At 40.7% G+C, this 17,122-nt stretch overlaps 1 protein-coding gene across 3 annotated transcripts in view; it reads right to left on the bottom strand.

Moving 5' to 3' along the window:
- Positions 1-17,122, bottom strand: part of grid2 (glutamate receptor, ionotropic, delta 2) — a 476,444-nt gene that overhangs the window by 28,021 nt on the left and 431,301 nt on the right. For all 3 annotated transcript variants that reach the window (XM_084359835.1, XM_084359836.1, XM_084359834.1), the window contains exon 14: positions 3,715-3,881. In XM_084359835.1, coding sequence (XP_084215961.1) covers positions 3,715-3,881 — 167 coding nt within the window. The remainder of the gene's footprint in view (positions 1-3,714; positions 3,882-17,122) is intronic.

Here is a 17,122-nt window from a genome sequence, read left to right as displayed (position 1 = left end):
ACTAAATTAATTAAAACACTGATTAAAACAATCAAAAACATATCATCAAGTAAATCTTTAAAGTCTCTCAGAGGAACAGTTGCCTCTAACTTCAAACTGAATTTGAAGAAATTATGATAGTAAGGTGCACATAACCCATTACGCAGCATAAATGGATTGTGTTTGTTTTCTGTGTCATTTATGAGCAATGATTTCCACATGAGTTATTGTGGCACAATCTGATATTGCAACAACTTCCTGTTGCCTTACAATGATGTACTATATCAACTAGATTACCACTGAGGGCATGGGTAGGAATGGGTGAATCAACAGGTGTGATATGCAAATGTTTTGTTGATTTGGACTTTAAAACAAGCATGGGGAAGCCTTGATGTACGATGGAGTTGGTGCAATACAAGATGGCATCATCAGCGTAAATGCCAGCTGGAAAATTACCATTATAAATAGAGAGAGTAAACACGTGGAGACCCAATATTGATCCTTGTGGGACACCTCTCTAAGTACGTTTAGTCTGAATTCTGCCACAAAGCTCTAAAAAACAGTAATAAGACGGGTTGATTGCCAATGACTCACAAAATGACAGGTAGAGTTCTTGCAAAGGTCAGGAAGGCCATTCTTTTACATGCTTAGACTGTAGTTTATTTCTCACATCGTCATGTCCTTGCTGTCATCGTCTAGGGCTGTTAAGTAAGACATCAGCTGCTCTCTGTTCTTCAGCCTTCCATCTTTAAATGTTTCTCTTCCTGCCTTAAATTGGGTCATGCTGCCATCCTGCACACCCTCCACTTCCCCATCACCGCCCTATCATCGCAGATTCATCAGCCTAATCTTTCTACAGCCTCATCAGCCTTTCGGTCTCAGCAGAGTCATCAGCCGCCACCACCACCAGTGTCTGGACTCCTTTGGCTGCTGCTAAGGGCAGATGGACCTTGATTACAAAATTTCCCTGTAGAGTCTCAGTGCCAAAGAGTTTCTGTCACGTCTTTATTATCTTATGTCATCTGTCATCATTAACACTTTTCCGAATTATTACCTTTAGAGAGTACCAGCGATATACAACATACTGGACATACTGGACCTTTGTAGTAGCCACTTAGGTTTAGGCACCAAAACTACTTGGATAGGTCAATAGAAAGATCATGTTTTGGGTTAAAATAAGTACATTAGTTATGTGACAGTTGACATCAGTTAATTCCTCAACAATAAACATAAAAATGGGTCGTGAAAAGCTGCTTGCACATACGATCTATTCAGCAGTTTTTCTGGTGAGGACAGGCTGGAGGAATCCAAACCCATGGAAAGCAAATCATCTGAATAAATGTTGTGTTTCTGTGTGTCTGTGATGGACAGAAACAAAAGCCTTGCACAAATGCTGATATACACTTGAACATGTTCTTCTAAAACCAAAGACAAAAAAAGCCTGAGGCTGTTATCAATATTTTTCTTCTGCCGTGTCATGTCAAGACAAGAAAAATCAATTTTTAAAAGACTTAAGAACTTCCTGACAGAATAGAGTCATACAGGAGCTCAAGTCACTATTTTTATAACTGGTGGTGTTTGACACATGTGCCTGTACTAGCATCTGAGAAGGGTTAGGCCAGCGAAGCAGATGTTAGCTACTTACATAATGCCTCCCATTACCCCTAGTGGTTTTTGGCTGGCTTTTTCCCCGTCCACCCCACAATGTGCGTTACTGCTTTAGAAATCCACTTTTGGTGAATGGGATCCACACAGCAATCCACTGATGAGAATGCCCATCTCATTTCTGTAGATACTGCAGCCTGGTAGACTTAATAACACTTCCAGTTGCACAACATTTCCCCTCAGTACTTTGGAAAGGTGCCGTCACAGCATTCTGGGAATGTTGCTGTGGACAGATTGGCTGCTTAATAATTCAGACCCCCCAACCTTTTCTGCGACTATCAAAATTAAAACAAAAATCCTCTCTTATCCGTAGAAGCAGTCGTCGACTAGTCGTGCAGTAGTCGACTAGTCGTGCTCAACAAAATCAGAATCCAGTCTAAATGTCGATGAAATCGACAATTTATTCGCTAGTATTATTGTTGATCATGTTCTGCTCAAGTGCAGTTGTGGTTGGTCTAGTTAGTGTGAGGAAAAACACCATATAACCAAATAAATTACCGTTTCATTTTGAAGAGATGGAGTTGCACCGGTCAACACAAGTCCAATTATAATCACCAAGTCCCCAGACTTATTATGACCAGGCCAGCAAAGAAAATGAAGCAGAGTGAAATATTTTTCGTGTGCTATCAGAGCATGGACTGCTAATACAGTTCCTATTAAAACTCCTCTCCGTGCTTCATTAATCTGCATAATAACGCATGTCAGGATGAAAAATCTAAAAAATCACAGCAAAGGAAAACAAAACAATTATACCTCCTGTGATTATTTCTTTCTCCTGATAATTTCTGTGTCTGCTTTTGTTTGAACCATAGGGACCAGTGTGAGTAAACTGTTTAAAACTGTCTTCCCAGGAGTGTGACATTGCCCCCCGAAATAATGGGAGGGGATTGGAAACATGGCCTGTCAATTAATAACCTGTTTATTTTAATAACAGCCATGATAGGCAATATTCTGAAGCGCAACGCTCCACCGGATATGGCGCTGTAAACAGACAGGCCTAGTCACTCACACGCTCTGTAAAGCTCACACATTTTGGCCCGTGCACATAAAATGTGTTTCCATCTCTTACCACACACACTGACACACTATTTTACATAAAATAAATTATGACAGCTTAATGAAGGCATTAGACATTTTGTTTTTTCCCTCCTCTTGAAACGATCTCATGCCTGCTCACAAATAAAGCCAACATGTGACTCGGCTGGTATTCAAGCAACCCTTATGTGGCCTTCACCTCATACGACCGAACCTGCAGTCTGGTGATGTGGTTTATATCTCACGGCATCACATTAAAAATGAATGCAAACAAACAAACAAACAAGGACACTCAGCATTGTAGAGCAGGGCGCAGACAGCAGCTCAGCAGCTGACAGGAGATGAGTGAGCGACCTTTGTGTGGTTACCAAGCTTCCTAATAGTCATAAGGGACCACATAAATAGTGAATGAATGAATGACTTCAGTTCCTTTTCCTGATCCATGAGATGCTTTGAACAAACATCACCCCCCACCCCTCACCCCCAACCCTCCCACTCCGTGTGCTCCAGCAACAACATAAACAGCTGCCATCAGTTGGGATACATCTTCACTGTCTGCTTTTGACTTATATGTGAGGCGGTGTTGTCAGACTTGCCTAACCTCAGTGCGAACCAGTGGTTTGTGCGGAGGTTAAACCACCGCGCTGCACAAAAATTGTGAAAATGCCATAAGCCTATTTTCTCTGCAAGATAGATGTGCAGTTTAATCTGCTATGTACTTCTGACCTACAGAGGAGAGTTCTCAAACAAGTAGAGGGGTAAAGTTTATGGCAGTGGCCCTTTTTTATTTGGTTGAAATGAATTCGGAGCAGTAAAAATTTTCACAACCTCTCCTAAAGTTATGCATTTTCTACAAAAGTCTTCTCAAAGTAGGGGATATTTCTCAACCTCACACTGACGACAACATGACTGAGATGAACAACATGGAACAAAAGTGGCATTTCCATCGATGTGCATCTAAAACGTTTCCTTAAAATAACAAATAAAACTCAGTCAGAGATGCTGCTGAATGCTGTCTACTGTTATGACTCCTACCTCTGGGAGAAAATGTCCCTGTAGGGGCTGCCGTGCTGCATGGCGATGCCGTATCCACGGTCTGGTGCGTTGCTGCTGACGGTGTAGAACGAGCAGTCCTCATCATTATTAGCAACGTACTCCAGCACTGCTGCATCCCACACGAAACCAAAACGGCCGTATTTCACCTGGAATAAAGAGAGACATTTACACAGAGTTAACAATGTTCAGAAAAGGTGCATCTTCACCTCGGGCCATAATTCGGTGGATTTATTGAGCTGATTCTCCGAGAGATCCTCGATCTATTTAAAAATTATGTCATTTAAGTTTGCAAGCAAACATAAGTGGAGGTATATATCATTACATATTGACCTATATCTCTGTGTTGACACGATATTACACTGCCCGATGTAGAGCAACAGTTTGTCGAAACAGTGTTCCACAGACTTTTACATGCAAGACTATTTTATATGCATCTGTTCCTTGTGCATTTCACTGCTCTTCCCTTGATGAAATATCTACATACAGCGCCTGTTTCTGTACCCTCCCCTTGACTATATTTAGCTGTTTGCATTACATAATATATACAATAACAGTATATCAAGGTCTTTGATTCAGTGTCTAGGTTATCACATCTGTAAGAACAGGGGAATGAGAGGTATGGTTAAGAATATATATTTATATTTTCTCTAAATAGAAAAACAAAACATACAGCCACGCACTGACATTACAATAATGCTCCTTGTACATAAGTCGTCTCAATAATAATTAACAGATGATAAAATAATTTATGACGTAACAGTTAGAATAAAAATGTAACTACTAAGAATAACTACGAGAACACTAGTATGGGACCATGCTGACAATCATTCATCCATGTAGTTAATACAAGCTTGCCATATTTTGTAGAAAAAATTGATTTTGTTCCTTAGTGTGTGTGTTATCTTTTCCAAAAATATACAACTGTTCACTTCTGAGACCCACAATCCAACCGGCAATGGGAGATCAGACCTCCATTTCTTTATAATGCATTTTTTGGCCATGGTTAAGAATAGTTCTAAATATAGCTTAGCTCATCTTTTATAAATGAAGAAATGTTTATAAAGCTTCTCCTCCTCCACTCATGTGTCTTTGTAGATGAGCTGAATAATGGTTACAGTACATTCAGACACTGTGGAGGTGGCCTATGAGGACTAACTCAACTCAGAACAAAGATATTTCACAACGATGGTCAACACTGCATTGTTAGCCTTAAAATGTAGTGTTGCACCAGCTGCTGCAGCAACTTTACCGCTTCACATTCCCTCTAGGGAGATGGCTTGTGGCTCCTCTTTACCGTGGGTACATGTTGGATATGTTTTACATGTTTATGGGCATGTTTTTTAAGGGCATGTGTGGGCAAAGTGTAGGTGTGTGTAAAACGTACGCTCTGTGCAGGAACCAGAGGGCTGCTGTCAACACATTTTGTTTGCAACTGATTGCAATCTGTTTTTCTTTTAGACTTAACACAACGTCCCAACTTTTCAGGGTTGTACTAAATCAAAGGCCAATTTTACTGTTGTGTTTACAAAAGACCTTTGACAGCATCAAACAAAAACAAGAAAAACACCAACAACATAAATTTAGTTGTTAAAAAGTGATAAAGAGCAGTAACTTCTGGCCCTGTCCTTGGCATTTTGGTGTTTAGGCTTGATGTTTACTTACATTTGGTGAAAGAACACAAAAACATGCCAGAAAATTAAATGTCCTTCGTGCTGATGACTTTCAGAGGCAAGGACAGACTGGATGTGTTAATGTGTTTACTTGGAGCCATTTTAGAAGAAGCAGAATAGAAAAAAAAAACTTGGACTTGATTGATTATTTATGAGAAGGAGAGAGTACTGCACATTATAATAAACAGCACTGGCCTAAAATACTAAGGGGTACAAGAGATTATGAGAAAGACTGAGCTAGACAGGCGTCAGTTGTTTTGGACTGCACAGGATGTAAAGCTCTTCACTATTATCTTCTATCATGGGGTTCTGTAATCCTATATTAGTTTCTATTACATAGTTTATCAGCTGTGGGTTTGGGACCTCACATGAGGCCACTTAATTTGTGAAGGTGGGTTCAGATGTGCTGGTGTTTGTGTCACAAGTCTTCTTCAAGCGCAGTGTGCCACCCCATAACTTTAATGAAATTAAACTGGACTCCATAAACATAGAATTAAACGACATAACAAGGAATAATTCCCACAATGAAAATGACGCTGGGGTCTGTGAATGGAAATGCCCTCGCCTGCAGCTGCAACCTTGTTACATAAACAGAGGCGATGTATCTGGTAAGAGGGAGCGCTTGATTTTATGTACCAGAACAAGAACGCTGACGGAAAGCATCAGTTCTTATTATTGGCTCAGGTTTGATTAATTACTTCAGACAAAATCATAATCAGGTACCATAAAAGTGATGTGTTGAAGGTCGGCTCGCCCCTGTTGCCGTGCTACGTCTGATTGTAAACGTGATTGTGAATGTTTAAGCAGCTCCCTGTTTAAGTTTGCAACGTTTCCAACCGATGAGAACTTTGGAGCTGAAAAACACTGTTATTGGGCTGAGCAGTCTGAGCATGCCTCAAAGATTGTTAAATGTACTAGCGCATTTCTTTTCTCTCTTTTCCAACTTATCAACAATGCTTCTCCTTTCCAAGCGTCTGACACTCACAGCTCATATCCCTGAGGTCTGCAGCCTGTCTACATCCGAACAGTGAAAAGGGAACAGTGTGGAGGAGAGCAGAGAGAGACTGAAGCTCCACCTTCCGTCTGTCGCTATAGGAAATGTAAGGTCAATGGCAAAACAAGATGGATGAGCTCTCCGGTTGGGTGAGGACTCAGCGGGATTATCTAGGCAAGGCAGGCTTTTATGTTTCACATTTGCATGCGTAGCACAAGCGGGCAATCGGCCTTACTCCAATTAAGGTGTTATCCAGGTTAAAGGATTTACAAGCACCTTTGCGACCCTGAGATAGACTCCGTGTTTCCGCTTGAAATAATATTCCTGTACACCTCTGGTGCAACAGCGTGACGGTAAACAAAAGCAAAACAATGCATACACCACACACGTAAAGTTCCTTGTTCTGGCTAACTCCTAGTACTTTGTATATGGCCTCTTAAAATACAATTCAAAATTAAAATAGTAATAACACATGCGGGATTCGGGTGCATGGACATTTTGATATAGTCACGGAGGCAGGAGCTCATTTTCATCGCAGCCGAGTGAAAAACACAAAAAGAGACTAGTTAAATAAATAAATATTTATGAAATATGCCAATGGAATACTATATTTTGAAAATCAAATACAGCCAACAAATTACATTTGTCTGAAGAATTTAAATCGAATCTTAACATTTTCCAGATGAGAGCAGCTTGCCAGAGGTTAGAAGGGCAATGAGTTTATAGTTTACAGCGATGCAGATTAAATATTGGATCACAGTATAACCTGAGCGGCATTAAAGCGAGGCGAAATATTCATGCACCAATATGCCTCTATACATAACCAGGTTACTCCTGAACATGTAAAAATAGTGACTGCAGGGGGAAACCACAAGACTTTGCAAGCACTCCGGGGAGTTTTCCGCCGGTACAGTATGAAAAGACGGAGGTAAACAAAGCTGTAGGAGAACAGGAGGAGGCTGGAGAATTTTTGCTATCATTTCATTGGCACTGCCAGGTATCACATCAGCAGAGGGCCGATAATAAATTGGTGATTTTGGTCTTATAAGAGATTTCCTGGGTCATTAGAGGTCGGTGGTCGAAAAAGGACAAGTGGTCTGATCGTCACAGATCAACACCGCACTCAAAATCTCATCTGCAGGTTTTCTCCTGATAATAATCTATAATCATGTTATTTAACTGTATTAGCATTATATTTTTTTGATCATGGTGTTGTTGTATTATCCTTATTTAGCCTAGGATTGCCTTTAACATCAGACACAAGGGGCTGCTGATAAAATCAGCCATCAAGCCAACACGGGTGCATTTACATTTGTTTGAGTGTTGATTAATGTACACTACCCCTTTAAATTCCACTTGGCATATTGTAATTTGTGTATATTACATTACAAAAGCTTCTTTGTAGGCTGCTGTAGAGACAATATTATCAGCTCCTGCTCTGAGTTTACTTAAGGTCAACCCACAAAAGAAAAACCTCGCTTGAAAACTTTTGTCTCAGCTGAGATGAATGATTTTCAAACAACTGTCTTTTTTTTCTCCCCGCTGCTCAATAGCCGGCTATTGCCTCTGGGTGCGTTGATCAAATCTAAAAAGGGTAACTCTTTCTCAGAGGAGGGGATGTCCAACAATAGGATAGAACAGCCTCTCTCTCGCTGTAATGTTCTGCGCTCAGCCCCTCAAACAAAAGCCTCCATCAACAAAATCCAAAAAGACTCTTCATGAATACAGCTCACCAGTGGGCTGTGTTGATAAGGTATTTTCGGTGCTAAACAAAACCTTTTAAGCGGCGTTTCACAGTTTCATAAGACCTCACATCACCATACAAATGGGGGACAAGAGATAAATTGTTGCACTCCATTGCGCATTATCATTAGATAGCATCCGGAGAACTTTTCCTGCACTTCCATTACGCAGGTGCATTTGAGCGCTGCCATCAAGTCTTTAAGTCATGCCAGTAATAACTGTGGTTATATTTGCCTGCCGTTTCTCAAGTGAACTCTTCACAAAGTGAGTGCAGTTCGAGGTCTTCACCTGCTTGAAAACGCCTGTGCTTTGAGATTAGGTTATCACGCACAAGCAGTATGTATATGCATGCGACGCTTACCTCACTCGCTCGGCACTAACTGCCGCATCTCAAGTATGTCCTCACACAACTCACCAACACTGTACTCGCTACACGCTCTACTTTTTTTTTTTCTGTGTCCAGAGCTGTGACTCTAGTTGAGCCAAGTTAATTATCAGAAGCTGTTTTCCTCAGACACACCGACAGACACTTTGGCAACAATCACAGTCTCACACACACACAAACACACACACGAAATCATATGCAAACACCGACTGAAGCGCATTAGCACGCCTCAGCCACACGCTATCAAACATCCACCGCTGAATCCTAATCATTGCATTGGTTCTTGTTTTCGTCCCTCATGAATGTGACATGGACAACCTGTTGAGATCCATAATCACTGAATTAAAGCCGTCTTGGCATCTCTTTCTCCTCCTCCCTCCGTTTCCTGTCACTCACATCGCTGTTTAATTCCCAAAATAAACCTAATTCTGTTGCTCCTTCATTGTTTATGTTCTACGTGTCTTGTTTATCAGTTTTAAAGGGTTTTTTTGTGATGGCGGAGCTCATTTAATGAAACCATAACACCACTGAAGCACAAGCCTGTGCTATTTTCAGTGCAGCTCTGATTTGTGTTCTTTTTTGCCAGGCAAAAGGAGCAGAAAACAGGAAATAGGGAATAGTTAAGAGAAACCAATTATTCATCATTTTCTTCTATTACTAGCTGTAAATATTCAAGCAAGACACAGACTGGGTTGTGACTCGAATGTTAACATGTTAACATAACATCATTTGAATTAATTACAGTCACAATGTGGAAATGTTTTAGAATAACTGAAAAGAAGAAGAAAAAATATACTTGGATGATTAAATGATATGGAAATGAGTGTAGCACTGAAACACAAACAAACAAACAGTTCTGACATTATGAAAAGAAGAGCTGATCAAGTTAATGTTCTAAGCAAGAGATCATTTTGGGAAGGAGAGGATGCCAGATTAATTAGTCTAGATTAAATGAGTGGTAATTTCAAAGTCCTGGGAAAAAAATTAAAACATTTGAACATCTACATGAGTCTTAGCCGATGAAATAAGCTGCTCACCAAAACCCTGTCTCCTGTGTCATTAATATTATCCTGCTTCGCATCAGCAGATATTTATTTTCAATATCCAACCAAGTACTTGCTACATCTTTCCTGACCTTAACCAAGTATTTACAAGTCTAACTCAAAATTAAATTTTTTTTGATTGTGTGGCCCTGTGGAGACAAAGCAGTCCTGTCAGATAGGCATTACTGTCTCTTCTTTAAACAGAGGAACTAAACTAAATTTAGTTGTAGTGCTGTTTACACACCTGGGTTTCACATGTAATCCTTCAGCAAATATATTTAGTTGCACAGTAACAGTCATTGTGTTGATCTTAAGTTATCAACATTATCTCATATGTCAATTAATGTCATTAATATACGCAGACCGCTGCCGTACCGCCAGACTACAGAGCAGCTTTGTATCTCAGGCTGTGAGACTCCTCACATCATCATCAGCCCTCCGCCGTGAAAAATAGTTTAGATTTTTTTTGAGTGGCAACATTCAGAAATAGCCAGTCTTCTCGCTGATGGTCTTGTTTGCTCATGTCGGTCATAAAGCAGCATTACAGTAGTATTCAGTTGAGAATGTTGATACATTGAGTTGCCAAAACACAACTAAAAAATTAAAAAGTAAGAACATATAAGCCAATGTAAATGTACCTGTGAACATAATCAGATATGATATGGTTCGATCGAGGCGAAATATTTCAAATATTTAAAAAGATAAAGTGAAAAACTGTGAAATAAAATGACCTAATTCCAGAAGTTTCATTTAAAACAAGACTTCACTATTTTCAGGGATTCTTCACAACTTTTATCAGCAGTAACTTTGGATCAACAGGGGTTTTTTTTGGTGAAGTCTGACTAACAGAAAAAAAAAAAATCCCTCAAAATGAGGTCAGTCCACTTCCTTCTTTATCAGCCAGCTGAAACAAAACTGTGTGAATAAATAAAAGGTGAAGGCTGAACTTTGAGAACTTCTTAACTGGATAAAGCCTACACATCCTCATCCTCCTCGAAGTGAACTCATCTCGGCTTATAAAACTCTCTCTACGTGATGCTTTTCAATCATATGACAGAACCAACCCAATGAGTGTCTGGGCAGGTTTCAAGAGGTCCGTCTATCTCATCCATAGTTCAAACAGTGCTGCTTCAGAGTCTAGCCACGCTGAAACTTCAAAACGGCCAAACTACTTCGGGGTCCGCTCTCTCTTCTCTGTCTTTTTTTCTCTCTCCTCCACTCTCTCAGAAAGATCCCTTCAAGGGCACCCAACTTGCAAAAGGAATAGTAGATTCTTCATCTCGCTCTAAGTTTCCACGTCTTTTTCCTCATCCATAAATTACATCTTAAATTACAAACACTTTTAAAGTGGCACATAACAAATCGTCCCCTGGTGTGAAGTCAGTTTCCTAAATGTTCAGTATTTAGCCTCGGAGCAATGAATATGGAACGTTTTACACATGGGAGGTTCTGCTTTGGTCTTTCCAGTGGGAATACGCTGATGAAGTGGCTGCAAAACACAAAAAAAACTTTGGATGAAGACTTATCGCCTTCATCTACATACACTTTCAGTTTTTATTCATGCATTATTTCGTTATTGAGCATTATGTTCTCCACATGGATTTGTGGTGGCTGCACATCCTTATCCTTACAGCCGACAACATAATCCATATTTATTACTCTCTTAATCTCCCAGGAAATTATTAAGCTTTAAACAGAGGGAAATCCGCTTTAATCCTGACTGGAGATCGGAATAGTTAAGACATTTTTTTTTTCCGAGGCGTACCAACAAATTAATTCTAGTTATGGTCTTTGACGTGCGTCTCTGAACGTGGCTCTGCTAATCAGTTAGCGAGCGTGTTAGCTGGAATAACTTTTTGCTGTCTTCATTTACATTTTTTTTTTCATGGACAAATGCCAAGTAAATAGCAAAGTATGGAGAACATAGAACAAAACTCCAGGAGCACTTATGACTTACTAGCACTAGCACACCCCTGATGGCTAGCGTGTGAGCGGCTTAATAGCAACAGTAGATTACCATCCATATATGATCCAAATACGCAATTATTAATTTTGCTGTTCCACTTTTGGGTAACCAAGCCTTGAGAGTTATTTTTGTAGTGGAATAACATCACATAGTGAAGCTCATCAGGAAAATGTAAGCGTATATACACATTTGAACAAAATTACATTACTGTGTCGACAGCCTGTTGAATCCCCCCCACTACTACCACCACTATGATGTTATTTAGCTTTTTATGTAGAAGCTTAGGGCTTTTAAATTACGTATGAAAACTTTAAGATGTGCAGATGGTTTTCACTTCAGAAATTACATCATTAACCGTCATATTTTACTGTTAGATCTCTCTCATCTGTCTCTCTGCACAAACTTTCTTTCAGCTTTAAACTGTCTCCTCACACACTACACCCCCTGCATACCTCTGCATATGTTTTCTTGCATCACTCTCCCTTGACTTGTTTGATTTTTAGAAATGAGAGAGAGGCTGATGTGAGACAGACAGACACACAGAGAGAAAAAAGCAACAGCCCAGAGACAAGCTCACATCTACTTCTACTATTTTCATTTCAGGCGACGAGCACAGGAGATCTAGGCCTCTACGCAATTTCTAAACATGATTGATAGTCTCTCTCTCTCACGCACACACACAGACACACACATGAACCACGCCCTCGCAGACCTGCAAATGGTTTTGTCTATCCTTAAGCCGACTAGCTCCGTCTCCTAGCTTGCTCCCTCTCTGTCTTTTTTTTCCCTACATGCTCTGTGCTGCGTTTCTGTTTGGGCCTCATTTGACAAATCAGGGAGCATCACAATGAGAGTCTGTTCCCCAGCCAAAAAATCCCTCCAGTCTGCGTTAGCTGGCTTTCTGCAGATATGTGAAGATCTGAATAAAGATAAGATTAGGTGCAGGCAAATCAATCACAGGCACCGGAGAGTGAGACGGCGCCTCCCCCTCCATGCATCGCACTGCATCAGTACACGTCAGAGAGGTTGTTTCAGGACAGTTTCTATTGAAATGTATAAGGAGAGTGTGTCGTGGGAGCCTTGAGATAACAGCAACCGTGATACTAATGGGATAAATGGGAAAATATCACATCAATAAATAAAATGCTCTTACAAAAACAGCAGGGACAGACTCGTTCAGCGTGCCACTCTGGGTACCCTTTTTCAGATTTTGCTTGGATGACTGTGTCATTTAACAGAGATGTTTAATCATGTATTTAATAGACTAAGCAGACAAAGACAGCTTGTTGACCGTATGCTTTGCCGTTCACTCGTGTCTCCCAGCTGGACAGCGAGAGCTACGGGGCACTCAGTATGGCTAGGGAGTGTGCTTTCATGTATTTGGACTGAGGCCATAAGAGAGGGGCTGGGATTTTTTGGTTGGATTCAACCAAAAATGTAGCTTGTTCTTGCTGGTTTCTCTAAACTTACCAATCCCAGCTCTTACATTCAATGGTAAATGGATTTGCATTTCTATAGCGCTTTTCCAGTCTACTGTCTGTGCAAGGTGCCGACTGCTCATCATGAGCAATTTGGGGTTCAGTGTCTTGCTCAAGGACACTTTGACATGCAGCTGGGGGAGCCGGGGATTTGAACCAGCCACCTTCCGATTAATAGACTAGACGACCCGCTCTACCTCCTGAGCCACAGCTGCTCATTAGTATATCATACTTTCTTTACACATTGTAATTTAGCGAACAAGTGCAGTACTTCTGTCTGACACACCACAGTCAGAACTGCTTTACTTGCCACTCTCTGATGATCAATGATCAATCATTTCCGTCCCCTGAGAAACAAAATACATAAAAGACGCTGAAGGCCAGATCTCAGTCGATGAAAGCCTGGCACGCAGGTGGCATCAATCCCTCAAGAGGCGTTCTGTCCGACTGCTAGCTCTAGTGGCAACACTTGTCTCCATCCCCTGAGACGCAATATGACAACTTCTTCACTGCCTCTCCTCTGTTTTCTCTGTTGTTTAATTATCCTCAGCTGTCATTAGTCCTCTTTGTTTCTTCAGGAGGAAGGAGCCCAAAAAAAAAAAAAAAAAAGAAAGAAATTAATCGCCTATTGCCACGCTGTATGCAAATCTTTGCTCAGACCCCGTTAAGCCGATGAAAGATGTGATAGCATAAGAGAGGAGTAATTGGAGACAGATGTTGGAGAGACGGATCATCCGAGACGGATCAGTGAGCCAAAACTAAGATGCCACCCTTAATAGGATCTGGCAGAAAAATTATTATTTCTCTCTGTTTCCTTTTTATCTTCCCTTTGTTCAACTGTATATTTCATAATAAAGTCTTGTGTTACAATTGCCTGCCTCCGAAAAGTCTGAATTATTTTTCATGCGGTCTCGTGCGCTTGTTTTCTCAATCAGCTCTCTCGCGCGCACAGATGATATGTATGTGTGCATAACGCCGAGGAGGGTTCTTCAACTTGCTGAGTGTCTGCCCCGCGTGTGCCCTGTTGCCCAGCAACCTAGGGCCAACAGTGGGACCTACACAGTCCACAATAAAGACAACACAAAGCTTGTACAGCTACTAATGACATGAATTATGTTTACTGTACTCTTACACAACCTGAAGCACTGTTTATCATAAAGTGCAAAGATTTCTGCAAGTTACTGAAATAAAACAATCAAAATGTTTCAGCTGAACATATTGCAAAAGTAGCTTCGAGCTGGGCTGCTGGTTCGGACCAGGACTTCAGCTTTAAAATAATGTATGAAGCGCAATCCCAAGAAGGTCACTAGGTGTCACTGGTTTAACTGGGATTTGCGAGCCAGCGGAAAATAAAATTGAAGTAACAATTAAAAGAAGCAGGTTTAATATTCCTCCAATTCCATTTTCTAAAGTGCAAACAGAATTATGTTGCAGTGCTCCCCTGTGTTAAACTAAGTGTTGTGCACTTCAAGGATGAATTTAATTGCCTTACAAATTTTCATCGTATTCTGAAAAACATCATCAAAATAGCATTTGTTGTGATGAGATGTTTTTATGTTTTTTTTTGTGTGTGTTCTTTTTTTGAAGTATTGCACGCTTTTATTGAAAATCTTGTCTGTGAACTAAAGTCCTCCCACAGGACAATAACATTCCAGCTCAATCTATTCTGCATGAAGCAGCTTATCTGACGCGCATTGTTGCCGTCCCCCAGGCGCATTATATAAAAAGCGCATTTCAATAAAGATGGGCGACAATTCACTCCTCTTCTGGTTAAAAGGTTAAAAATACATTGGTGCAGCTGATTATCAGGGGAGGCTCGGGAGCGAATTGGATCGGAGTCAGTCAGCTGTGTCATGTGCAACCGGTGTTTGTTGTTCAGAGGAGGGGAACTGGAGCAGCAAAGCTATAGGTGGATGTTGCACTGCGAAGTGCTGCTGGACGAACACGACACTGGACGGTGACAGACTGAACCAAACCGCCCGAATAAATGTTGGCAACATACATCTCTGCACACCACGGATATGTTTACGTTGCAACATCTTAGGTCCAACTCTGAGTTTCATACAGCGACGATGCTCATAGTGTGGTTAAGTTAAGATCATGTTGTGGCTTACCAGGTTTTGTCCTTTGATTACATCACCTGAACAGTTTGAGTGAAAAGTTGAATCATTCCAAAAACGTCCATGAATTTCAGAATCTCTTAGTATTTGGTATGTACCCTTTTACTTTAATGACAGCATGAGCTCGAGCTGGCATGGACTACACAAGTTGGTGCAAAACCTGATGACTGATCCCATCAGGATGTGACAGCGTTCCACGAAGCTGCTTGTGTAGTCACAGCATGCTGGGATAACATGAGCCATCGGGTTTGTGGAGTCAAACTTGTAGAGTCCGTGCCAGTTCCAGTGCATGCTGTCATTAAAGCAAAAGGGGGGAAATATCAAATACTGATTCTGATATATAGGATACTCTGAAATTCATGGACATTTTTCAAAGATTCAGCTTTTCACTTGAATTATGAAGCTTATTTTATACTTTTTGATGAAAAAACTAGTATTACATTTGGAGCAAATGTAATATAGAAGAACTTTGGCTAGTGCTAAGCCAAAACATGATATTTTCCTTTTTTACCCTGCTGTATATCCTGTTTTTGTTGCCCAGAGCTTGCTGGAAAATGTCCAACGTCTCACCTAAAAAAAAACATCCAGTGGTTTGATGATAACAAATGTTGAATCACCACGGTCCCTTATTAAAACAGCCTTCAACAGTGGTCTCTGGCTTTGCAGCCGCCACACTAGCTGTAACAGCAGCACCTTCCTTTTCATCTCCCCAAATGAGTCATCTCATATACGTGTCGTGTGAATGTGACATGACAGGTATAGAAATGTTGAAATTATGTATGAGATCTACTAATTTGAACGTGTCCTTGGTTTTCAGAAATGTAAAAATGCCAGCATTTAATTCTGGCGACTGGGCTGGAAACTATTTTCCGCTGAAGACGGATTGAAATCTGATACACAAAGACAAAGTTTGTGTCTTTCTAGAATTCAGGGACGTGATTTACATATAGATGACGACTCAGGTCCATGGTAAGCTTTTGTACTTTTTTCCCTTTTGTCTTGAAAAGTAAAGAGATTGAGACAGTGGAGGAAGAGGAGTCTTTGTGAAACCTTCTCTATCTGAGAAGAAACAGGTGTTCTGTGACCTCACACTTGCCATTAACTAAATTTGTCTTTTCTGTTATAAGTAGAACAAACCCGAAAACATGAACAAAACAAGAGCAGAAGTTTTGAAATATCAAGTTTAGCGAACGCATGCAAAATAAGCACTTTCATTTTGCATTTAATTTTCTTTGTGTCTTTGATCTTTCCTTTAAAAGAAAAAAACCCAAACAAACAACAAAACAGAAAAACAAAAGAATCAACATCGTCAAGATCACTGCACAGCAGGGCGGCCAAGTGGAGGAAAGCTACTGGGAGCAGAAACAGCTTGAAAGAGACAGAAGGAAAAAGAAGTGAAATCTGTCCATGACGAACACAGACGCTGACAAAGTGAGACAGACGTGGGTGCAAGTTAAATTTCGGAAAGAAGAAGCACAAAGCACGTTGAGACTTGCAGATGAAGCAGAGAAGGCTGAATGTGCAGAAGTCTCTGTGCGGCTTCATCTCCGAGTCGAACGCGCACCAATAAGCTCATTACTAACACCTGGGAAATTCTGCATTATTACAGCCAAAAGTGACCTTGAAAAACATAAAACGCAAGGACGCGAGAGTGCCCACAATCTCTGCACAGCAAAACACAGCACCTCTATTTGTATGCAGCCCGCACACGTGACTGCTTTCAGGCTGAAATACAGAAATGAAAGTGGTCCAGAGAGCTTTCCATCTCCCCCTCTCACTGTGCTGCCAGTTCATATGTGACTGTATAAATGTGTTTTTTTGAGATTTCTCTCTTATTTTCTCTGTGCAAAAGAGTAGATACTCTCAGGCACCATATTCTCTCTCCCCATCCATCCTTATACTCTAAGTGAAAACTATGTGACTGGTTTTCTGATGCCTCTTCTTGCTATGGTTTGGTGCAGTTTTAATGCTACAGTGAAAAACACATT

This window comes from Pagrus pagrus, assembly GCF_965226575.1.
Source record: "Pagrus pagrus genome assembly, chromosome: 8".
In the NCBI taxonomy this organism is placed as follows: Eukaryota; Metazoa; Chordata; class Actinopteri; order Spariformes; family Sparidae; genus Pagrus; species Pagrus pagrus.
This window is presented reverse-complemented; position numbering and strand designations above follow the sequence as displayed.